At 39.7% G+C, this 25,668-nt stretch overlaps 1 protein-coding gene across 7 annotated transcripts in view; it reads right to left on the reverse strand.

Annotated features, from left to right (window-relative positions):
• POGZ (pogo transposable element derived with ZNF domain) overlaps window positions 1–20,706 on the reverse strand; it is a 46,249-nt gene extending 25,543 nt beyond the window's left edge. For 2 of the 7 annotated variants that reach the window (XM_055312453.1, XM_055312451.1), the window contains exons 1-3: window positions 20,449–20,704; window positions 4,292–4,416; window positions 3,158–3,316 (exon numbers count right to left, since the gene is read on the reverse strand). In XM_055312453.1, the coding sequence (XP_055168428.1) occupies window positions 3,158–3,316; window positions 4,292–4,415 (283 nt within the window). In that variant the 5' untranslated portion in view covers window position 4,416; window positions 20,449–20,704. Of the gene's footprint in view, window positions 1–3,157; window positions 3,317–4,291; window positions 4,417–20,448 lie in introns of all 7 variants that reach the window. The other 5 variants (XM_055312450.1, XM_055312449.1, XM_055312452.1 and 2 more) reach the window with 5 other exon arrangements.
• Window positions 20,707–25,668: the final 4,962 nt, after the last annotated feature.

The following is a 25,668-nucleotide window of genomic DNA, read 5'->3' on the forward strand; positions in this document are numbered from 1 at the left end:
TTACAGGCCATTTATATATTCTCTTTGGAGAAATGTCTCTGTAGATCTTTTGCCTATTTAAGAAACTAGATGGTCTTTTTGTTATTTTTTTTTATAATTAATTTATTTATTTTAGAGAGGGAGAGAATCCTGAAGCAGACTCCCTGCTGAACACGGAGTCTGATGCTCAAACCCAGGACTGAGATCATGATGTGAACTGAAATCAAGAGTTGGCCACTTAACTGACTGTACCACCCATATGCCCTGAAGAGGAAACATTTTATTTATTTTTTATTTTTTTATTTTTATTTTTTTTAAAGATTTATTTATTTATTCATGAGAGACACTGAGAGCAAGAGGCAGAGACACAGGCAGAGGAAGAAGCAGGCTCCATGCAGGGAGCCCGATGTGGGACTTGATCCTGGAAGTCCGGGATCACGATCTGAGCCAAAGGCAGACACTCAGCTGCTGAGCCACCCAGGTGTCCCAAGATGAAACATTTTAAATTCACTCTATTCTGAAGTGTCATCCTTAAACCTATACTGGTATTTCAAGAATATAAGATAAAAAAAGTTATAGAATTGTCTGTTTTGTGCAAAAAGGGAGGTGGCTTGACAAATTGGATCTATTAATGCATGCTTACCTATGAATAAAAATTTTTTGGAAGGATACACATAACACATGTAACTGCCATTATCAGTCTATACTCAATTTTTTTTCCATTAGCATGGGTTAACATTTTGAATACTAGAAGTATCTGACATAAGTAAAATCAATTTATGTATGTGTATTTTTTAAAACTTTGTATACAGCTCTAGGTGGGCTCAGAAATCAAGGGTCCATTCAAGGAGCCAAGAAGACTAGGTCATGTCACCATGTCTTGGAATATCCTAGGATCAAAGAAAATTTTAGCTATATGGTTGCTAACAGCACTCTGACAGATTCTTTTAAAAGAAATACACAGGGGTTCCTGGGTGGCTCAGTCAGTGAAGTGCCTGACTTCAGCTCAGGTCATGGTCTCTGGGTCCTTGGATCATTCCCCATATCAGGCATCAGGCTCCTCACTTTAGCAGGGAGTCTACTTGTCCCTCTCTCCTCTTCCTTTGCCCCTCCCCTTGCTCATGTTCTCTATCTCTCTCAAATAAATACAATCTTAAAAAAAAAAAAATACAAGAAAGCATTATAATACAGCACAAAGGATATAAACTTTGAAATCTAGACAAATCCAGTTTAGTCACACCAACTATTTGACCTTAAGCACATTATTTAGACTCTAAGACTTGGTTTTCACATCTGTAAAATGAGAGAATCCTCTGGATAGTGGTTCCTCATCTTTATATATATATGGGCCCCTATTTATAAGTTAAAAAAAAAACTAAGGATGTTTCATGTGATAAAAATCATTATCAGTAACCAAAAACTGAAATAATACCTACAGAAATTAGATTTAAGTTCAATAGTACGTGAGGTCAGTAGCAATATGAGGAAACAGCTATTGGTGGGCATTTACTCAGAACAATCTATTAAGACAATTTGACACTGTCTATCCAATTTTAAATGTCTGACTTTAAACAATCTCACTTTCTATTGAAGATATGCTTACACAGTGGGCACAGATGTAATGCCTGAGCATGTTCACCAAACACTGTAATCACAAAAAATAGGGACTATAAGAAATATCTAACAATAGAGGAGTAAACAGTTACAGCCAAAAATAAGACCACCATATGCACTTCTAATAGAAATATAAACTGATATAATATTTCTAGATTGTCAACCCAGGAAAAATATCAAAATCCTAAAAACTGTGATGACCTTTGATCCAACAATTTAAAATTTATAAATATATTCTTAGAACTAAGTATGTGACAAAAGATACAGAAATGCTCACAACAGCTCTTTAAAGTAGCAGCATAGATATAAAGCAGGCTTTATACCTATTGTTAATAACAGTTAACCAAACAACAGGAAATACAGTTGACCCTGAACAACTCAGGTTTTAACTGCACAGGTCCACCTGTACATGGACCTTTTTTCAATAAACATAGTACAGTACTGTGTTACTCAGTTTTCATGATTTTCTAAATAATATTTTTCTATAGCTGACTTTATTATAAGAATACAGTATAATACACATTACATCTAAAATATGCGCTAATCAACTGTTATCAACAGAAGTCTATCTGTAGTTAAGTTTCTGGGGAGTCAAGTCATATGTAGATTTTCAAATGTGCAGCTAGTTGGCACCCCTGACTCTCATGCTGTTCAAGGGTCAACTGTCCAGTTATTCATCAACAATGTTACAGACATACATTTGTTAAACTGAGAACATATTCATTACATATTAAGGGGAAAAAGGAGACAGAGTATATAGAGTAGTATAGAGTCTGTATGATCCATTTTTGTAAAAAAGTATATCATTATTTATAGCATGCAGAAGTATATCATAGTACATATATATACAAAATAAAAGTTACCAATAGTTATCTCCAGGTAGCAAGATTACAATTAAAATTTTTCCTTCCTTTTTATTAGTTTACTTTTTCTATAATACACATTATTCTCATTAATAAAGCTATTTTATTTTTTAAAAATAATTAAAAGTCCTTTGCAGCAATGCAATGATTCTACAAAGTGCTTATTCCAGTGATGAATCTCAGACCTAACTTGCCAATAAATAGAAACCAATACTGCATAGCTTCTCTGGTCAATAAATACACTAAAACACTACTCTTTCACCATTTCCTTCAAATAGACAACAACCCTATCCTATTTTCCATACCTAGGAACCAATAACCAAATGAATCTGCCAGAAAAAATTCAGAACAAAGCTGCCCTGGGAGAATTCTTAGCAAACTAATAGGGCTCTTCTACTTAAAAAATAATAATAATCAAACAAACAAAACCCCAGATCTCTTTAATAGTTAGGAATTTTGGGTTTACATTTTCTCTCCTACTGCTACCCTGGGACTTGAAACACCAGAATCAATTCAGCACTAACTCAGAAGGAACAGCACCGCTCCTGAACCACTTCTGTATCACAGAATCATTACTAAATTCACTCCAACTAGTAGAACCACATCAGCACCTAAAACTAAACCAGTACACCTGTTCCTAAGACCTCTTTAATTCTCTCACCCTCTGGCCCAGGAAGAGTTTCCCCAATAATCCCACTTACCATTGTTGTTGGCAATTAGTGTGACAAGAGTCTTCTTTGTACTGTCGCTGTTCTGTGCCCCGCTGCTACTAACGGTGGTGGATGTAGAGAGGTGCCCAGCAACAGAAGCATGGGCAGCGATGGGCACTGGAGCCGAGACTGGCTGCTGGCTCACAGAAACTGTGGGGAAGGGGAGGCACAGTCACTCGGAGACAGGGACAGATGACACTAAAGGATACTGTTCTAATCCCTTTTCATCTTGTTGTGGGGGTCTCTATAACCAAAAAGTTTCCTGCTTTCTTTGCAAATACAACTGTGCATCTGATTTCTCCTCCTACTTGTCCCTCACTCCACCAATTAGACACAATAACTCCTTCATCTCACATTGCCTGGTTAATTTAGATCACAAGCTCACTGAACCAGTATTTTAAGGTTTTGCTTATAAAACACAAGCAAACCTCTAGGACTCAGAGGTTTATTATCACCACTATTGGTATTCATAACCATGCATACATAGTAAGATGTCCACAAGATCCTGAAACTGTGTCCTGTTTCAGCCTAAACCAATGCCATCTTCAGGTCTCAAGGCAGGGAAGATAAAAATGAGAGCAACGGATACAATTTAGGGGGGGAAAGAACTAACACCCAACTTTCTGAATTCAGGACAATCTAGAATTTGACCTTGCAACATCACCTTTTTGAAAGAACAGCTAACAAGCCTAAGTTTGTAAACTTTCCATGAAGGCAGACACAAAGCAAATTCTGCTCACTAACAAAGGAAATCAAGGTCAAGTAAAACAAACAAAGAAGAAAAAAATTACTATGGGATCCTGTTTTTGACTGGGTACATAAATGAACACTGATACACACCACTACTTTGCATTTTCATTCATTCCTTATTTGGTAAGAGGATTGCTAAATATTTGATAAGCATTGGTTAATTCAACTCTCAAGGTTTTAAATGAATTAACTATAGTGTTTCTAGCTTCATGTAGGCATTTTTACAGACTAGAGCACTGGAAAAAAAAAAGCACCAGTGCCACAATGAGGCATCCCTGGATTCTTAAAATCCTTCCCACACCTCACACTTTAACAAAAACACCATTCAATTGAACCAAATTTAAGTAATAATCTAAGATCAAGAGTTTTTGTTACCTGTAGTAGTTTTATCCACTGAATTATAATCTTCAACAACAGAATCCTCAATGACATCACTGATTTTCTGCCATGGCTCCAGCTCCTCCTCCTCACATTCCATAAAGAGGTCGGTGTCCGCCATGCTATAAGGAAAAAAGACAAAATTAAGATACTGACCTCAGAATAAGAAAAATATTTTATACAAAACATGGAATCATATTCTTGAATTTATCAGTTAACCCACCCCTTGTACTCCCTCTACCATTTCCCCTAACCTCCCCTTCCCAACATTTAGAAGGATCCAAAATTATTTTTATTCTTGAAAAAAAAAAAAACTATTATGAAAAAGCCCACAGCAAATTATTCCATAATTAGTAGGAGTATAAAAGTTCAATCTGTAACACCTAGGGCTGTGATTAGGGTGAGGCAGATCATGCAAGAGCAGGGTCTTCAATTAAAATGTATGTTTTGGGATTCCTGATCTCAGGGGTTGTAAGTTTGAGCCCCGTTCTGGGTACAGAGATGACTTAGAAAGAAAATCTTTAGGAAGGAAGGAAGCGAGCGAGCTAGCTAGCTAGCTAGCTCACAGTCTAGTCACAGTTTATAAACTTAAGCTTGTTAGCTGCTCTTTTGAAAAGGTAATGCTGCAATCAAATTCTGGATTGCCCTGAATTCAGAAAGTGGGTGGTAGTTCTTTTCCCCTCTAAAATTGTATCCTTTTACCTCACCATGATTTTGGAGTCAGCCTTTAATTTGAAAGCACTTGCCTAAACTATTTGCTTCTTATAAATATAAAGCCCACAGCTTTGCAATACAAAGAAATATTGCTTGCTATTCTGTCCCTCCAGTACTAGTAGACTAAAGGTCAATTTCTTTCTTGTTTTTTTATTTTTTTTATTTATTCATCAGAGACACACAAAGAGGCAGAGACACAGGCAGAGGGAGAAGCAAGGAGCCCAATGTGGGACTCGATCCCGGGACTGGTAACACGCCCTGAGCCAAAGGCAGACATTCAACCACTGAGCCACTCAGGTGTTCCTAAAGGTCAATTTCTTTGTCTTGGAATTGTAGAAGCATTACTGCTCATTGTTCATATAATTATTTATTTATTCGTGAGAGAGAGAGAGAGAGGGAAAGGGAGAGGCAGAGGCAGAGACATAGGCAGGGGGAGAAGCAGGCTCCCTGAATGGAGCCCAATGCAGGACCAATCCCAGATCCCGGGATCACGCTCTGCACTAAAGGCAGAAGCTCAACCAATGAGCCACCCAGGCATCCTGCTCAATGTTCAAACAAAGCCTTTAATGCAAAGTTTCTCACAGTGCCCTTAGTATCTCAGAACTTTTTTTTTTTTTTTACCAAACTCCTAAGCCAAAAACAAAACCACCAACCTAAAACTAAAGAGTCTAAGTAGCTGGATCCAACTTGACAGGATTTGTTCTGAAGATGCCCAACAGATGGCGTTGTTCCCTTGAAAATTTAAACTATCTGGTCAATGCCCAGGGTGAGTTAGCTATAGCCAAGTGCCCAGTTTCAATAGGTAAATTGTCTAACTTGATTTTAACTGGTTTCTAATATTCTAATTATTTCTGTCTGGGATCCCTGGGTGGCGCAGCGGTTTGGCGCCTGCCTTTGGCCCAGGGCGCGATCCTGGAGACCCGGGATCGAATCCCACGTCGGGCTCCCGGTTCATGGAGCCTGCTTCTCCCTCTGCCTATGTCTCTGCCTCTCTCTCTCTCTCTCTCTCTCTCTCTCTGACTATCATAAATAAAAGTTAAAAAAATACAAAAATAAAATAAAATAAAAAAACTCATCTCAAAATATAATTTTAAAAAAATAATTATTATTATTATTTCTGTCTTCCCAGACCAAAATCACAAAGGGGAGAAGGTATGAAGAAGGAAAAAAAAACATATAAAGTATCAACTTAAATTTTTTAGTTTCAGACTTAACTTCTATATGTAAGATCATGCTAGCCAGAAACTGAATTAAAAAGCCAAATCCATATCACAGGGATTCCTTGAGCAAAGACTGCACAACACAAACTTGTGTATTTTCAGTCTAGTTTCACTGAATAAGGTAATATTTTAAATTCAATTTGCCAACATATAATACACACTTTCTAAGATTTTTTTTGAGAAAGCGAACGAGCCCATACACACACACACACACACACACACACACACACACACACACACAAGCAGGGGTCGGGGAAGGGGCAGAAGGCGAGGGAGAAGCTCCCCGTTGAGCAGGGAGCCCCAGAGGGTCCTGTCCAGGGACTCCGGGATCATGACCTGAGCAGAAAGCAGGTGCTTAACCACTTAACCAATGAGCCACCTAGGGGCCCCAACAACTTTTTTTTTTTTTAACTATTTGGTTTTATACCAGTTCTTTGCTGCGTAACTTTCTCAGAGCTCATAGCCAACAGATAACTAATGCATAAATATTAAACACCCAGCAGAAGGAATAGAACTGTGGATGTTAACGTCTACAGATGGTTCTCAAGCACCTTCTTTCAACTCTGACCAGCTGCAAGCAAACTCCCCATATATATGCTGCACAATCTGTGGAGAACTTTCCTTCAGATTAAGTAGAGCTTATCTGAATGCAAATTGTGGTTTTCAATGTCATGCCTGTGGATATTTTAATAGCATATCCAAACGGCTGGTCTTTTACCTCAACTATTTCTATATAATATTTTAAGAGACTGAGTGAATGTTTTATTTTGTGAAGCAATGAATTGTAATAAGAACAATCAAAGCTTCAGGAAGCCTGGATGGCTCTGCCATTGAGCATCTGCCTTTGGCTCAGGTCCTGATCCCAGGATCTGGAATCAAGTCCTGCATCGGGCTTCTTGTGGGAAGCCTTCTTCTCCCTCTGCCTATGTCTCTGACTCTCACTCTGTGTCTCTAATGAGTAAATCAATAAAATCTTTAAAAAAAAAAAAAAAAGAATAATCAGTTTCTTCCACTTGATCACAAAGTTAAACTATGCTAAATCCTATTTAAAAAGATATTCTAAGAAACAGAGTGGCAAGGGTAGATCTGAGAAGATGACTAAGGAAAATGTTTGTGGCCTAACTACTTTTTATCAAGTGAGAGAGAAAAAGAACTCCCCAGGTATATGCTGTGGCAAGACAAACAATGTGAATTAAAAGATTCAAAATGGTGCTAACAGCATACTTCACCTACTTATATCCAACATCTCACTGAAAACAAGTTTTTCAAATAGTCTTCAATTCTGACCTAAATTCTTATCTCTGAGCATGAGCATTCATTTTAGCATCTATAGTTTAGGATAAAAAAATAAAAAAAAAAAAAAACTATGTTGAAAAGATGGGACATACCACAATAAATACCAACCTAAATTAAATACTTCACAAACTTGAAAAATGAAAATTTAGCACCCTTCTTGCAGTTTCCCAGTTATGAAAAAGAAATCTTCATTAATATGATGAAATGCTATATTTAATATATCTACTAAGATGCTCACAAAGAAACACCATCGTTTTCTGTGGTCTTTCAAGTGATCCATGGCATATAGCCACCTTTCAACTATTTTTATCAAAGATAGGAATTACTAAATATGCAGTACTACAATATATGGATCTCCCTAAACTATCATTCTACTAATGTTTAACCTCTTTCCATACCAAACCTTTAACTTAACTTCTCACAAAGAGAAAAAAACAAAAAACAAAACCTGGATGTTTTCCCGTATCTTCTCTACTATTTTGCTGTTAAGGTGTATTCAGTCAGACTTACCTAACAAGTTGGAATTCAATTCTTACTCAATTTAGGGGCATTTTCATTTCTTCTAAATAACTGCCAGGTAAAAATGTAAATTTCAGAAAATAAAGGCCAGCACGCAGTAACACAGTGCCACATATCAAGAGGAAAACTTGGGACGGACAGCAAATTTGAGAAATCATACTATAACCAAGTAAAGGCGCAAACTTTCATCATATTACAAGTATGAATCTTTGAATCAAGACTGTCATGATTCTTTTCTATTTTAAAAATGATATAAATTCTACTTAAATACAAAAGTAGAGATGTATCCATCACCCAGCTTCAAAAATATTCAATCCAAAATTGTTCTTGTTTTATCTATGCTCCCTCTCCTTCATATTATTTTGAAGCTAATCCCTAATATTCATAAATGTTTTGGTATGTAGCTCTAAAAGATAAAGACCTGAAAGATTATATAACAAAACCAAAAATAACATTAAATGCCTAAAAATTGGTAGTCCCTTAATATCAATATTGAATTCAAATTCTCTCAAAAACCACACTTCTTAAGTTAGTTTAATTCAAACAATCCTAATTCACAATCCAAATCATATATTATGATTATTTGATGTTTCTTAAGTCTCTTTTAATTTATAGGTCTTCATCTTTTTTCCCCTCTCCTGCAATTTATTTATTGAAGAACCAGCTCACCTCTTGTAGTTTCTACAACCTAGATATTGTTGACCACATACCCATAGCATTTACTATAATGCCTCTGTCTCCTGGATATCCTGAAACTGACAGTTGGATCTATTGGCATGATTAAATACAGGTTGAACTTTTTTCCCCAAAAACTACTCACAAAGATGGGGTTTTCTTCCACCAAGAGGCAATGCTCAATGTTGGATCTAGTCGATGAATGAATGAATGAATGAATGAATAATAAATAAATAAATAAATAAATAAATAAATAAATAAATAAATAAATGGTTTTATTTAAATAAATAAATGGTTTTATTTATCTGATAGAGCAAGAGAGAGCATGCAGGCACATGTCCAAAGAGGAAGAGTGGCAGGTGGAGGGAGAAGCAGGTTCCCCACAGAGTAGAGAGCCTGATGCGGAGCTGGAGTAGAGATGAACCCAGGACTCCCGGGATCATGACCTGAGCTGAAGGCAGATGCTTAACCAACTGACCCACCCAGGTGCCCCTGAATCTAGTCATTTTAAATCATTCCTTCTTCACTTATAAAGTGAAACAAAAAGCAGGGGTGCCTAGGTCACTCAGTGGGTTGTGTCTGACTCTCGATTTCACCTCAGGTCATAATCACAGGGTCGTGGGATCCAGCCCCAGGTCTGTACTCAGCAGGGAGTCAGCTTAAGATTCTCTATCATATATCTCCTTCTGTCATCTGTCTCCCCCCACCCCAACACTCTCTAAAAATAGAATAAATCTTTAAACTAAATTAAAAACAAAACAAAAGACAAGGGTGCCTGGCTGGCTCAATCAGTGGATCATGCAACCCTTGGTTTGAGGTCCTGAGTTCAAGCCCCATGCTGGACGCAGAGATTACTTTTTTAAAAATTTAAAAAACAATAATCCAAAACATATTGTTTGATTACCCAGTGGTGGGTATTCCTTCTATCTTGATTCCTTCTATCTCATTAGCTTCTTTCCCTTTATTTACCAGTTTTCAAAAGAATTCATAGCATTTCAAAGTGACCAATAAACTTGTTAAACTATCATTATGATATCATATTTTCTTTTTTGAGAGAGGAGAAAGGAGGGGCAGAGGGTGAAGGGGAGAGAGAATCTTAAGCAGGGCTCAATCTCAAAACCCTCATATCATGACTTGAGCCAAAATCAAGAACTGGACGCTTTACCAACTGAACCACCCAGGCACCCTTATGTAATATAATTTATGTGTTTTGAACCACTGCAGTTATTTTTACTTATACTCAAAAGTGTCCTATTTTGCCAGTGTAACTTCTTCAGTTAGCTCTCAAGTCCTTCTGACACAACCTTTAGTAGTATCTGATAAAATCCTTGCTATGATAGACAAGATGTTCTAGGCTCTTCTCATACATTTCCTGCCCCAGACCTAGAATCATCCATTTCTCTAAACAGTCTGATTCCTTTTGGTGGGGAATGGTATTCCAAAACCAGACTAGATGCTAGGGACCTTTCTGCTCATTTTAAATATAAAACTATCTCCTTATCAACCAAATGATTATTAGCCAGATATCCTCAATGTCACTCCTATGATACATGGAAGAAAAATTCCACATCTACAAAGAATATTTGTCTTAGGGCACCTGGGTTGCTCAGTGGTTGAGTGTCTGCCTTTGGCTCAGGTCGTGACCTCGGGGTCCTGGGGTTGAGTCTCACATTGGGCTCCTCCTGGGGAGCCTGCTTCTCCCTCTGCCTATGTCTCTGCCTCTCTGTTTCTCATGAATGAATAAATAAAATCTTAAAAAAATATATTTGTCTTAGAAACTTAAAATTCTACTTTCTCGGGACGCCTGGGTGGCTCAGCAGTTGAGTGTCTCTGCCTTTGGCTCAGGGCAGGATCGCCGGATCCAGGATCAAGCCCTGCATCAGTCTCCCTATGGGGAGAGCCTGCTTCTCCCTCTGCCTGTCTCTGCCTCTTTTCTCTCTGTGTCTCTCATGAATAAATAAATCTTAAAAAAAAATTCTATTTTGTCCTGAAATTCTTAAGATTTCTCATTCTCGTAACTTATGCTATTGAGCAAAAACTTTCCTATTACTTCCACTATTCCCCTATCCCAAATTCCTTTCCCTTCCCCTAAGAAGCAGCCTGGGTCATTTTCCTGATTGGCAGAATTTACATATACAGTTGATCCTTGAACAACGTAAGTTTGAACTGTGCAAGTCCACTTGTACAGATTTTTTTTTCAATAAATATACTGGATTCGTGACAATTTGAAAAAAACTTGAACTATAGAGCCTAGAAATTTTGAAAAAATAAGAAAAAGTTAGCTCTATCATAAATACATAAAATATATGTTGATATTAGTTTATTTTACCATTTACTACCATAAAATATACACAAACCTATTATAAAAGGTCAAATTTATCAAAACTTACACACTTAGCGACTATATATGGTGCCATTTGCAGTTGAGGGAATGTAAACAAAGATGCAGTATTAAACAACTGCTTAAAATTAACTGTAGTATATACTGTACTACTGCAATAATTTTGTAGCCACTTCCTATTGCTATTGCAGGGAGATCAAGAGTATTCCAGTGCTCCCTTAAAACACCTCTTGAGCAGTTTGTCTCCCCAGTAAATTGTGTATCACAGTAAAAAGTAATCTCTTCCAATTCTCACTATTAGCAGTTAAGTTTTTGGAGAGTTAAAAGTTATATGGAGATTTTTAACTTGGGGGGGGTGCCAGGTTGTTGATATTCCTAACATTCCCCCACACACTGTTCAAGGATCAACTGTAGTTAAAAAATTCTAAGGATGGGGCACCTGGGTGGCACGAATGCTTAACAGTATCTTGGTTTCAACTAGATTGTGATCTCAAGGTCATGAGATTGGGCCCTAAATCTGGCTCTGCGCTCCATGTGGAGTCTGCCTGGGATTCTCTCTCTCTGCCTCTATACCTCTCCTGCTCATCTCTCTTTCAAATAAATAAAATCTTTAATAAAAAAAAAAATTTAAGGGGGGGGCCTCGGTGACTCAGTTGGTTAAACATTTGCCTTTGGCTCTGGTCATGATCCCAGGGGCCTGGGATAGAGCCCCACACAGGCTCCCTGCTGGGCAAGGAGTCTGCTCCTGCGACTCTCTCTGCCCCTCCCCCTGCTTGTGCTCTCTTTCTTGATCACTCCCTCTCTCTCAAATAAATAAAATTTTTAAAAATGACTATTAAAAATTTTAAGGACAAAGGTTAACAAAGATGATGCATTTAGCTTAATCAACCCCTTTAAATAACTGTTTTTGAAAGATCCTCTTTTCTTGAATGTTAAGATAATCATAGATCACTCACAGATAGCAAATAGCAATCTCTCAACTATTCCTAACAAAAACTATCCATACCATATAAGCTTATAGAGCTAATAAATAATAATAAATAAGTAATAAAATAATAATAAAATAAAAATAAAAAACTGGAGAGTTGGGGGAGGGTAATTAAAGCAAAAGGCCTACTTTGACTTATAAATGAAGAGACCATTTCTCCCTCAATAAAATTTCCAACAGAGCTAAAATATTTCATCATATCCCACTATTCTCCAACGCATACCAGGCACAGCCCAAGCTGTACAGCCTATCTGAAGACATTTGGGTTCAACAGCTGTACACAGGTTACATAAAGGGAAACCAAATCAAAGGACATTATATTAAGGAATCTTCACACATGTTAGTGGATTTTATCCAACCCAGGGATACTCAAAAATGGGAATCTGCCCCTTAGAAGACATTTGGCAATGTCTAGGGACAGTTTTGGTAGCCATAACTACGAGTGGGGGTTGGGGATGGGTGCTACTGACATTTATCTAGTGGGTAGTGGCCAGGAGTGCTCTTAAGCCTCCTATAATGCACAGGTCAGCTAGGAATTTATCTGTTCTAAAACATCACTAGTGCCAAGATTGAGAGAATGTGATCAAACCGAATCCATGCTCTGAAGGGGAAAATTTTTTAAACCATCACTCACATTCTATGCATAAGCAACTACCATTTCTTTATAAAATATTTATATTCTCAAAAACAAAGATGAGTAGAACAATTTTCCAATGAATTGTTCAGATAGTTACATTTTACAAAGTAAAAACATTTTTATTTTTTTTAAAGATTTTATTTATTTATTCATGATAGTCACACAGAGAGAGGCAGAGAGGCAGAGACACAGGCAGAGGGAGAAGCAGGCTCCATGCAGGGAGCCTGACGTGGGATTCGACCCCAGGTCTCCAGGATCACGCCCCGGGCCAAAGGCAGGCGCCAAACTGCTGCGCCACCCAGGAATCCCATACAAAGTAAAAACATTTTTATAAAGATCTATATGCCTCTGGTTTGTTTCACCTTATAATCATCTACCTGTGAAACTTGATTTTATCTTCATATTTACTTAACTTCTGTAACATTCTTCTTTTCACCCAAGTATCTAATTTCTCTTCATAAAACATCATGTCAATTCTCTGAGATTATGGTTATTATCAGTATTGCTTGTAACCATATGTTGTTAGTATTGACTGCTGAATAATTTTGGTGAAAAGAATTTCCCAATTTCTAAATTTAATCTCCATTTCTAAAAAAAAAAATTTTTTTTTAAAGATTTATTTGGGGAGGAGGAGAGATTCTCAAGCAGACTCCCTGCCCAGCACAGAGCCCCATGCAGGACTGGATCCCAGGACTGAGATCATGACCCGAGCCGAAACCAAGAGTCAGATGTTCAACCAAGCTGCCCAGGTGCCCTAAAATTTCTGGTTTTGACCCCATCACAATCCCTCTGTGTGTTGCTTCTGCTAAATATGTCAACCCTTCTTGCCTGTCCAACTTCCAAATCATTTTCTCAGAGGCCAGTGAACTAAAATGATATGAAGCAAAACTTTTTCTGCGTTTTCTCAGTCTTGTTATGTTTGAACTTTAAGTTATAGACGTAGCTTGGTATATCAAAAAACAAAGGTTATGACAGTACTTAAGTTTAAACAGAAAGATGTTGTGGCACCTGAGTGGCTCAGTCAGATAAACTCAGGGTCCCAGGGTCTTGGAATCAAGCCTCACATCAGGCTCCCTGCTCAGCAGGGATCCTGTTTGTCCCTCTCCCTCTCCCCTCCACTCCTGCAAGCTTTCCCTCAATTAAATAAACTTTTAATAAACAAATAAATAAATAGAAAAATATTAGCCAATAATCCAAACTCTGCCTGTCATCAACTGGTGTGTGGTATATTCTTTTGTGAACAACAAACAAGCCTTAACAATAATGTTTAACCTCAATCCAATCAAGCTTAACTTGCAGTTTGCAGGAAACAGCAAAAAAGGAGTAAGTAGCACTATAAGGAAATAACGAGATAAATTCAGAAGGTGGGACATTCTATAAAGAAATAATCAGACAAGTGCAAAATGCAGAGCATTCTATAAAACTAGTAACATGTTCTTTAAAACTGTGACAGACACACACACACACAGAGACCAAACTAAATTAAAAGAAAGTGAAGAGACGCAACAAATAGAACATGTGAACCTTTATTGGATTTTGGTTCATATAAAAGCTATGACATTTTGGGAACAACTTGGACATGTGAATATATGATTAGATACTAGATGACACTTGGGAATTACTTTTTATTATTTAAATTTTTAAATCTTTTTATTTTTTAAATTTCAATTCCAGGATAGTTCACATATCCTGTCAGTTTCAGGTATACAACATAGTAATTCAACAATTTTATACATTACTCAGTGCTCAAGGTTAAGTGTACTCTCAATCCCCTTCACTTATTTCACTGATTCCCACCACCACCAGCTAGGAACTACTTTTTAAATTTTCTTAGAAAGAACAGTTACATTAGAGTTATATAGGAGAACATATTTATTCTTAGCAAATGCATGAAATATTTAGTGGAAGCATCATGACTGACTTTCAAGTGATTCAGCAAACATATGCGTATTTTGATGCTTTCTTCATAGACATTAGTACACTTATAAAACGTTTTGTCTAGGTAATGGGTTCATTGTCAGTATTCCTTGTATTCTTTCACTTTTACATGCATGAAATTTTCTTAATAAAAAGTTGAGAAGATCTTTTTTTCAAATAGACTCTGAGAGAGTTACTTATCTTTTAAGATTTTATCCATTTATTCATGAGAGACTTAGAAAGGCAGAGACATAGGCAGAGGGAGAAGCAGGCTCCCTGTGGGAAGCCTGATGCGGGATTCCATCCCAGGATCCAGGATCACAAACCAAGCCAAAGGCAGAGATCCAACCACTGAGCCACTCAGGTGCCCCAAAAGTTGAGAAGATCAGATGAATAAGGTCTGAGGATCTAATGTACATGGTGACTATGATTGATAACACTATCATATACTTGAAATTTGCTCAAAGTAGAACTAAAATGTTCTCACACAAAAAATTAAATGTGAGGTGATGTGTTCATTAACTACATGGAGAGAATCCTTTCACAATGTACATGAAATCACCATAATGTACACTTTAAATATCTTACATTTTATTTGTCAGTTATACGTTAATAAAGCTGAAATTTTTAAAAAGAGAAAAAAGTGGTAAAACCTACCTATTCATATTTTGGTTGTGATATTTGCATTACCATATTCTGCCATTATCTTTTTGTCATTTACTAAAACTGGTAACCTCACTGATTGAATTTTCTGTTAATTTGTTCTTATTTCCAGGAGCAATTTTCATATAGACTGTATACACACACTTCTTGAGATGTACATGATAACTAATGTTAGAAGACATGAGTCTAATAAGATGGATTATATAGGATTTCAAGGAGGTACTCTAAGAGGAGATGAACTTTGCCATCTTCCATTAATCCAATCCATTATTTGACATCTTGGTAACCTATCTGGTTTCTGTATTTTATAGCAGTAATTATACTGACAACGCAATTTTTGTGTACTTGGTAGGCTTTGCTCAACACTGCGACTCACACAGGTCTATCAGAATTCCCATAGCATTTTAAGTCTTTGGCATTCCTCTTTCCATCCATAATTCTGGTATGCCAGATACACCTTCCTAGAGAAATGAATTGTATCTTAAGTGCTGGCAAATATGGTGGTCTATACTTAGGTCCTAGCTAGTCAGTAAAAGTCTACATATTGAAAAGCAATATATAAAGAGAATCTTTACAAACAACCTGTTATTTAAAAGCAACAGAAAGAATCCAGCAGATACACCTGTCAGTCTACATTTGAGGTACTTAATGGCAGCAAATGTTTACCTATCCTCATCTCAAATAGTAATAGAAAACATGTTTTCTACCAAAACTCTCCAGATTTAGCTCTTGAAGCTTTGAATTCCTTTAATTTGGTTCTTTCATAGACAAAGTAAATACCAGGAATGAAGAATTCAGAATTTAACATTTTTAATCCACTGCTAGTACACAACCCGCCCATAAATCAAGATTAAAAAAAAACTTTTTGGAACATGAAAAGTATTTTAGAAAACAAAGAAAGCATTTAAGAATACACTCTTATTCCAACATGAAAAATAAACAATCCTCAAAACTACTGGCATTTGATTTCAAGTTAATTCTATTTTGACTTTAAAAAAAACACCTTTAAGAAGCTTTTATTTTCCCGGTCTTTTCGTGACCTATTTTGTCCCTTACAGAATATAACAGTTGTAAAATCTACATATAATATTCACAACCTGTTCTTAAATAGTGTTAATAATCTAATACTCCCAAATGCAAAATATTTTCAAGTTACCAGAGAGCAAATCTATCAAGAAGCACCTGGATACAAGTTATGTGGTCTTCACTAAAAACCATTAAAATAAAAAGTAAGTTCCCCATTTTTAAAGAGTTAAATATTCAGGATTCTCTTTCCAAAGAAAAGCTTTTCTTCACTAACAGTTGTTATGTTACCTAAATTCTAAATCTATTCCATCGATTTCATTTTTTGCTAAATATCAGTAATACGTTAGCCCTTCTCTCCTCCTGACTTACATGTAAAAATGGGTTTCTATGGATATGGGTTTAATATTACAAACCAGAATGCCTAAGAATCAAAATCTTATTATACTGATATGACAAAGGCACGAATCAGCTCTAGGGTTTGTAATTTAAATCAGCAATCCTCACCCTCAACAAAAAGACATATACGTACAATAAAGACTGAAACATTACCTGGAATGTATTTTATTTTACCGTGATACTGCCAGACATTATTATATAATTTACACTCATCATCTCAATGAATTCTCACAGTTGTATGTAATAAGTACTACATTTTACAAATGAGATTTAAAAGGATGTTTAGAGAGATTCAATAACTTGACCAAGGTTATAGTTAGTAAAGAACTGTAATCCAGAGCCAAGATTCAAATCAACCTTTTTCTCTAGAATTCTTCCCCAAGCCACTGCCTCTTCCATTATTAACTTCAACTAACATTTTGTAAATTCTTCAGAAGTTCCTAAATGGAGGCAGATTATGATGATCTCAAAAGTAGACGCATAGGACACACCAAGTCATTCCCAAATTTTTTGGTCTTGAGACCCCTTTACATTCTTAAAATTACTGAGGAACTCAGAGAGTTTTTATTTACATGGATTACATCCTTTGATATTTACCATATCAGACATTAAAACAAAAGTATTTATCAAGAGATCCCTGGGTGGCGCAGCAGTTTGGCGCCTGCCTTTGGCCCAGGGCGCGATCCTGGAGACCCGGGATCGAATCCCACGTCGGGCTCCCGGTGCATGGAGCCTGCTTCTCCCTCTGCCTGTGTTTCTGCCTCTCTCTCTCTCTCTGTGTGACTATCATAAATAAATTTTTTAAAAAAAGTATTTATCAATACAATTAACAATGAGCCATCAAGCTGACATAAATAACACTTTCAATTAAAAATTACTATTTTTCCCAAAAGGAGTAACTTTTTTTTTTTTTTTTTTTACATTTTTGCCTAAATTTAAGGTCTAGCTTAATAGAAGGCAGCTGGATTCTCATAGTGCTTATGCATTCAGTCTGTTGCTGTAGACTATCTGGCCTCGCAGCAGGAAAAAGGAAAAGTATTCAAAAACCTTTTCAGACAGCTGTGTATATTGACACAATACTAAAACTCGACAAATGGTAGTTTCTTTTTTTTTTTTTAAGTTTTTTTTATTTATTCATTGGAGACACAGAGAGAGGTAGAGACATAGAGGGAGAAGCAGGCTCCTCACAGGGATCTCGATGTGGGACTCGATTCTTAAACTGGGATCATGCCCTGAGCCAAAGGCAGATGCTCAACCACTGAGCCACCCAGGTGTGCCCAAATGGTACTTTCTTAAAGAATAGTTGCATCTTGGAATCTGAATCCCTATCAATGAACTTTTCATATTTTATTACATTAAAATCCACTAGTGTACCTTGCATTCTGAAAGGATATTTACTTATGATGATTGTGAAATATCAGCATTGGTCGCTTGGAAAATATAGATTTACTGCGATGCCCATCCTCCAAATGTTGACATATTTCACTACAAATATAAATATAGAAAATATTTAAACTGTCAAACCTGAGATGTCAACTTTTGACAAATTCTAATTTTCACTCTCAAATTTTTATCATTGGTAACAAATACTGTCAATTGTTTCCTCAAAATAACATGCTCACCTCGTTGTCAAGAAAATATAAGCCCAACCTTAAAGTGTGAAAAACTGTAGTTTGTCAGTTCTTTCAAGTGAAAATGCTGTTCCATGAAACAAGCAGCTCATAACTCAATCTCACAAGCGCCTTTCCTTAAGAGAAGGACCGTACCTCCTTAGTCAGCAAAGTACTTTATGCATCCTTCCTATTCGATCAAAGATTCTTAAAACTTAAAAAACCATGTACCCAAGGGTTGAGATTTAATAAAAATCATTTCTACTGTTTCATCAAGGCCATTTTCACACGGTGTTTCGTGTAACTGCCTTGCTTTGTGCTAACGGACCACCAGTTTTACTCAGCTTTGCTTTTTTGGACCATCAGTGCAAATGTCACTGGAAGAAAGATAAATAGTGTCTTAGTATTTTCTACTTTGAAAATAGTTATGACCTCTCAGGTCCCCTGGAAGGCTCTGAATGATCCCCAGAGGTCAGTGGGTCACCTTTTCCTAGATTATATCACTGGTTCGAGGATGGGGTGGAAACGAACAAAATCCCGTTCATCCCAAGAGTCTTCATCTTCTTAGTTCCTTTAGTTTGAGATACATACCAACGTGACCGGTGTGTCATAACCGTAGTATAAGGGGAAGGAAATCAAGGATGTAATTTGCCATGAAATTGTTTTAAGATTGTATTTTGAGCACTTTTACGCTAAATCAACAGTTCTTTATGTGGCGGTTAAAATTTAGAGAAGATAGCACCACACACACCCTCCCCTTCCCACCTGAAAAGACTTGAGGACGAAGCCCCTAAAACAGCACTTTCAGCAACCTCCAAGGTACTTTTTAGCTATCCCGAACTTAAAGATCTTGAGAACGAGTTCGAATTCAGAGTCCAACTCCCGGTCCCAAGAACACATCGTGGTCTGGAAATTCAATGTTGTTCACCAAGGAGCAGCCCTCTCTGCCCCGCTATTTCCCCTCCAACTAGATGGGAAAACTCCTTTGAAAGTAAAACTCCATTTCTGCAGAGTTTCGAACTGCAGTGGGAGGTGTCTAGAATGTAGAAGGCTGAGCTACAACCCGCAACAAGGTGGTGGTTCTGAGACGGTAAAATCGTCTTCCAGTGTGCATCCCAAAGAGGAGATGGGGCCAACTGACTTCCAAGCCTCTTCCCATCTCTTTTTCTGGGCTAAGAAGGCCCAAGACAAGTGAGCTGAGCTATGCCCACAGTTAGGAACAGCGTGGAGGAATCCCGCGTCTGGCGGGAGAGGGAAACAGGGTCAGTGGCAGAAAGGAGGGAATGCAGGTGGACCAACGACATCAGTCCTCTCCAGGAGGTGCTGGGAATCTAGACAAAATAGTCCCTGGGAGGAACATGGCGCCCACCGCGGCAGGATATAATCAGCCGAAAGAAAGGTTTTCCGCCCCATTCCATTTTACAAATCACGGCGCCAACGCAGAGAAATTTTAGGGCCAAGGGAGGAGACTTGGTAAACTAACTGCAGCGCGCTACGGCTTGGGATGTACTACTGGACCGAGCGGAGATTACGTAACACAAGGGAGCGGCACAGCGACCCCTCATTTTCCTCCTCGCGCCCGAACAGCGCCCCAGTCCTAGGGAGGCGGGAGGGCGCGGCGGGAGAGGCGGGCGCTCCCCCCGGGACGTCACCTCGGCGCGGCCTCGCCCCCCGCCCGCCGACTCGCAGCCGCCCGCCCCCGCCCCTTTCCCCGCGGGCCACCGCCCGCCGCCCGCCCACTCCTCCGAGACGCCTCGCGCCCGGCGTGCGTGTGGACGTCGGTGTGTGCGGGGCCGTGGGGCGCGAGTGCGCGCGCGCGCGCCGCGGAGGACGCCGGGGGGCGGGGGCGGGCGGCAGGCAGGCAGGCAGGCAGGGTCCGCCCGGCCCAGACCGTCGCGCGGCTCCCGAGCTCCCGCGGCTCCGGGGGCGCACGCGCTCGCGAGCCGCGCCCCATGCCCGCCGCCGCCCGGGCCGCGCTGCACTCGCGGGGAGCAGGGGCGCGCGCCACCGGGCCCCTGCCCCCACCCCTCGCGCCCCCGCCCCATCCCCCTCTCATTGTCTCGCCTCCGAGCGCCTCGCCGAGCGAAAAGATAACGGAACCCCCGGGAGAAGGGGGTGGGGAGAAAGAAGGCTCGCCCGCTCGCTTACTCACCTCCCGTGGTCGTCGCCGCCGGTAGTCTGACCCGAGGAAGGCGCCGTCGCCTTAAAGGGACCTCGCACCCGGCGCCGGGAGAAGGGGGTGGGAGCAGGGGAGGGGACGGGGGCTTGGGGAGACGGCTGAGAGGGAACCGTGGAGAGCGCGTCTCCCCGCGGGGGAAAGGAAACCTCCCTCGGGTTCCAGTGATTTGGGGTGGATTTTTTTCCCGAGGGGGGCGGGGGGGCCCCGAGGGAGGGGGTGGGGGGGCCAAGGAATGCGGCTCCGTGTACGGGAGCTGGCGCGGGGGAGAGAGACGCCGACTCCCCCCACCGACCCTCTCGCTCCGCGGAGGGATACGTCTCGTCACTTCCGCCCTCCCCCTCTCGTGGCCTCTCAATTGGCTGCAGCGTGTGACACGTCATGGGCTCATCCTAACCCCTGCCCGTGCTTCTTTTCCAGTCAAGTTTGCCTGGACCTGCAAATAAATAAATAAATAAATAAATAAATAAATAAATAAATAAATAAATAAATAAATAAATAAATAAATAAAAAACATTTAAGAAAAATGAAATAAGAATAATTAGCTTCAGAAGCAACATCTAAATCTTGATGAGAAAAATGGAATTTACAAAGAAAATACTGCCCAATTCACTTGCCTGGACTTTCCAAAGAAATTTTGGGCACCTCCTCACTTTCCACTCAAGTCTTGTACCTAACCAAGAGGAGAACCTCATGCCACAGGCCAGGTAGTGAGACCCAATGGCACCAACAACTGTCCTTGGAACAAAGGCAGCAGAGTGGCACATGCTCTTCATCAGGAGGCATTTGGCCAAGTAGCCTTGTGGCAGTAGTCTTACGTGAAGAACTTTTAAAAGCTATTTTTACTCTGAACCCTACTGGATTCTGGAAAGAAATCACATATATTGCTTATCAAAGTGATTCATGTATGGAAACTGCTTTGAAGCCATTTGTCAATAGACTCGGCACAAATCCTCAATTCTAAGAAACCACAGATTCTACATCTGTGCTTTTTGCTCCGATCAAGGCTGAGGGGGATTGGCCCAAAGAAATTAGTCTATTCAAGACCAGCCACCTGTAATTTTTCCCCGAACAAGAAGTACCTCTTTCCCAGGTATCTAAGAAATTTAGTCCTTTTTTACTTTCAGAGATGATAATATTGTAAAATTTTCCTTGGATATGTGAGTATGTTGTTGCTCTCTAAGCAATACACAAATATTTACTCCAAGCCAATGTAGATCAAAGTACTTTGTGCAAGATTGGGGAGAATCAGAACCATATTTATTCATTTTTTTATATATGTGCACTTTATTCAACCACCAGACTGAAAATAGGCGATGGAATTAGGCATTACAAATTGCTCCCTCATGCACCTGTGTGTACACAGTGCCGTCCATTTTCATTCCACTTCGTCTCATTTCATACTAAGTACATGTGAATGATCTCAAAGTGTCATTTTTAGCAAGAACTTTATTATTTGGATTGAAAAGAAAATCACCAATCCTTCCAAAAATACTTCTGAAGCCTTTCCAGACCTGATCTAGAAAAGCCTAAGATGGGATTATGGAATCAATCACCAGAAGACAAATTCTACAAGAAGCTCAAATCCTATTTTATACTTTCCTACTATAATTATAATTCATTTAAAGTTATTTGCCTCTGAAATATTCTTGTTGAAATGTATTTTCCCATGCTGAAAGTGCCAACTTATGCTCTCTGCCAATGAGGTCTAGTCCAGCAGACTGTACCATGCACTGTTGATCAATAACCATTAGCATACCATACTGAAAATGCATCGTGCATCCATTCACTTATTCAACACATTTTTATTGAGTACTTTACAATATGCAAGTGCGGGTCTAGGTGCCTCAGGTCATGTACTAGGTGAGTACAACAAAAAAGAAAGCAAAATTCCTGAACTCATGAAACCTGTACTCTAGTGGGGAGAGACATGAAATATCTACATAAACAAATTGTTCCAATATCTATTCTTGGATAACAAATGGCCCCAAAACTTAGTGGCCTAGAACAACAACAATCGGGGATCCCTGGATAGCTCAGTGGTTTAAGCGCCTGCCTTCGGCCCAGGGCTTGATCCTGAAGTCCCGGGATCGAGTCCCACATCGGGCTCCCTGCATAGAGCCTGCTTCTTCCTCTGCCTATGTCTGTGTGTGTGTGTGTGTCTTATGAATAAATAAATAAATTCTTAAAAATTTTTTCAAAAAAAAAAAAAGTATAGGGACGCCTGGGTGGCTCAGCGGTTGAGCATCTACCATTGGCTCAGGGCATGATCCTGGAGTCCCAGGATCGAGTCCTACATCAGGCTCCCTGCATGGAGCCTGCTTCTCCCTCTGCCTATGTCTCTGCCTCTGTGTGTGTGTGTGTGTATGTGTGTGTCTTATGAATAAATAAAATCTAAAAAAAGAATAAATAGGTTTAAATTTTTAAAAAGAACAATTTTAGGGATCCCTGGGTGGCTCAGCGGTTTGGCGCCTGCCTTTGGCCCAGGGCGCGATCCTGGAGACCCGGGATCGAATCCCACGTCGGGCTCCCAGTACATGGAGCCTGCTTCTCCCTCTGCCTGTGTCTCTGCCTCTCTCTCTCTCATTCTGTGTGACTATCATAAATTAAAAAAAAAGAACAATTTTATTATAATCTCTTATGGTTCTGGGAGGTGATAGGCTAAACTAAGCAGTTTTCACTTGAAGTCTCATGCAGTGGCTGGGGCTGAAATCTTCTCAAAAGCATCTTCAAATAGCTGGAAGTTGGTGATGGCTGTTGGCCAGAACAGCTGGCTGTTGGCCTCTCCATGTAGCCTGAGCTTCCTTATATCATCGTGGGTGAATTCCAAGATTGAGTCCTCAAGAGGACCAGGCAGAGATTTTATGGTTTTTGTGACCTAGCCTCAAAGGTCACAAAGCATCATTTCCACCACACTTACAGGCTGCCCTCCATTTGAGGCCAGTGGGAAACATCTCTCAAAGGAATAGTAGAAATACCACATTGTAAGAAGCATCTGTGGCATAGGGAATCTTGTGGCCGTCTCAGAAAATAGAATCTACCACACTTCATATAAGTAAGTATATTGTAGGTGATAATGGGATAGGTGCTATGGGTGGGGAAAAGGGCAGGAGAGAGGGAATTGGGAGTGTGGTACAGAGGTGTGGATGGGAAAGTTGTTATTTTATGCGGGGTAGTTGGAAAAGCCTTCATTATTAAGGCGACATTTGAACGCAGACCTGAAGAAAGTGAAGCCAGTTTCAGGTTTTACTCTTAGTGAAATGAAATCATTGGAGGATTTTGAGGAGTGACATGACCTGACTAACTTTAAAGGAACTCCCTGACTGCTTTTACAGAATAGCTTGTAGGGGCAAGGAGTATATGCAGGAAGATGACTTAGGAGCCTATTGCAATAATCCAGGTGAGAGATGATGGTGGCCTGGACCGGGTGGGAACTGTGTAGCTACAACTTCAACTGAGTGAGTTCTGTAGTGTGCTGTTTGGTTCTCTGTGATCTATGTCTCTAATTTCATTTGTGCCTGGAATATAGTTTTGGGTTTTTTTTTTAAAGACTTATTTATTTATTTGAGGGAGGAAGGGCAGTGGGGAAGAATCCTGCAGTGGGGCCTCCCCCTACTCCACTGAGCATGTAGCCTCACTTGACTAGTGCTTGATCCCTGGACCCTGAGATCATGACCTGAGGTGAAATCAAGAGTCCGCTGATCAAAGGTCTGAGCAACCCAGGGGTCCTGCTGGGAGACAGTTTTGGCTAATAATGGCTAACAAAATGTGTGAGTGATGGTGCCCTGCCTGCCACAAAGAAATAAAGGAAGAACATTGTGCTGAATGTTAAAATGGAAGTCTTTTGGGTACTGGAGGCTCCTTTGACAAAAGAGTTTAGGAAACAAGGGTAAGAATCAACAGACAAAGAATGAGTAAGCTCTTTGACATCATTAAAGAAGTCCTAAATATGCCAACAGCCAGGAATACTGATCAACTGTTGAATGACTAATTGCTGTAAGAAATCAGTAGTATAGGGGCGCCTGGGTGGCTCAGTCAGTTAAGTGTCTGCCTTCATGATTCCAGGGTCCTGGGATCAAGTTCCACATTGGGCTCCCTGCTCCACGGAGAGTCGCTTCTCCCTCTCCTCCCGGTTCATGCTCTCTCTCTTAAATAAATAAAATCGGGGATCCCTGGGTGGTTCTGCTGTTTAGTGCCTGCCTTCAGCCCAGGGCATGATCCTGGAGACCTGGGTGGTTCAGCTGTTTAGTGTCTGCCTTCAGCCCAGGGCATGATCCTGGAGACCTGCGACTGAGTCCCACATCAGGCTCCCTGCATGGAGCCTGCTTCTCCTTCTGCCTGTGTCTCTGCCTCTCTCTCTGTGTGTGTCTCTCATGAATAAATAAATAAAATATTTAAAAATAAAATAAAATCCCCAAAAAAGAAAAAATCAGTAGTAGAAACATTTTGTAACTTTAAAGGGTATGAAGAGAACTCCACCACCTTGCAACACTAGAGCAAATCTCTGAAAGAATTCTACAGTTAGTGCTCCCATTTCCAGAAATATATTCCCCATGCTAAAGAGGGAATGCCCATATTAATTTGGACAGTGTTAGAACATTTTGCTGTCCTCAGCTAACACACACATTTCTAGAGTGAATAGAACCCATAGCTGTGGTCTCTTATATTTGACCCATCTTGATAATGATGGGAAACCAAAGCAGCAGTGCAAATAACCTGGATTGAAACCTTAGAATTCCATTTGCATGTGCCTCTACAACATATTAGGGAGGGGTCTGAAAGCCAATCCAGTTTGGTATATTGAGGAACCCTAACTCTGCTGCTAAAACTACCCCAGTCTTCGATAGCCAGCTTAGAAAAATTGAATCCTCTCCTTATGGGTTTCTAAGAAAGAAGGTCAAAAGTTAATGGAAGTCCCAAGTTGGGCATTTCACAGTTAGGTAGCCAGAGACTGCTACTTTTCTACAGTTTATGGAAACACTTAATTTGCTTCCTTGGCTTATGGTTTCTGCCACGAGTTGAAAATTGAAACCACCTGTAGCTTGGAGAGTGTCAAGGCAGAGAAACAAATGATTTCAACATGTCTTCAAAAGCAGTGATCTATGGGTGCACCTCTGCCATTGTTTTGCTAATATCTAGACCCAATCACCAATGCTCAGATTCAGTGTGAAGCTAACCTGTACTTGTCAGAGTGGG

This window comes from Nyctereutes procyonoides, unplaced genomic scaffold (assembly GCF_905146905.1).
Source record: "Nyctereutes procyonoides isolate TBG_1078 unplaced genomic scaffold, NYPRO_anot_genome, whole genome shotgun sequence".
Taxonomy (NCBI): Eukaryota; Metazoa; Chordata; class Mammalia; order Carnivora; family Canidae; genus Nyctereutes; species Nyctereutes procyonoides.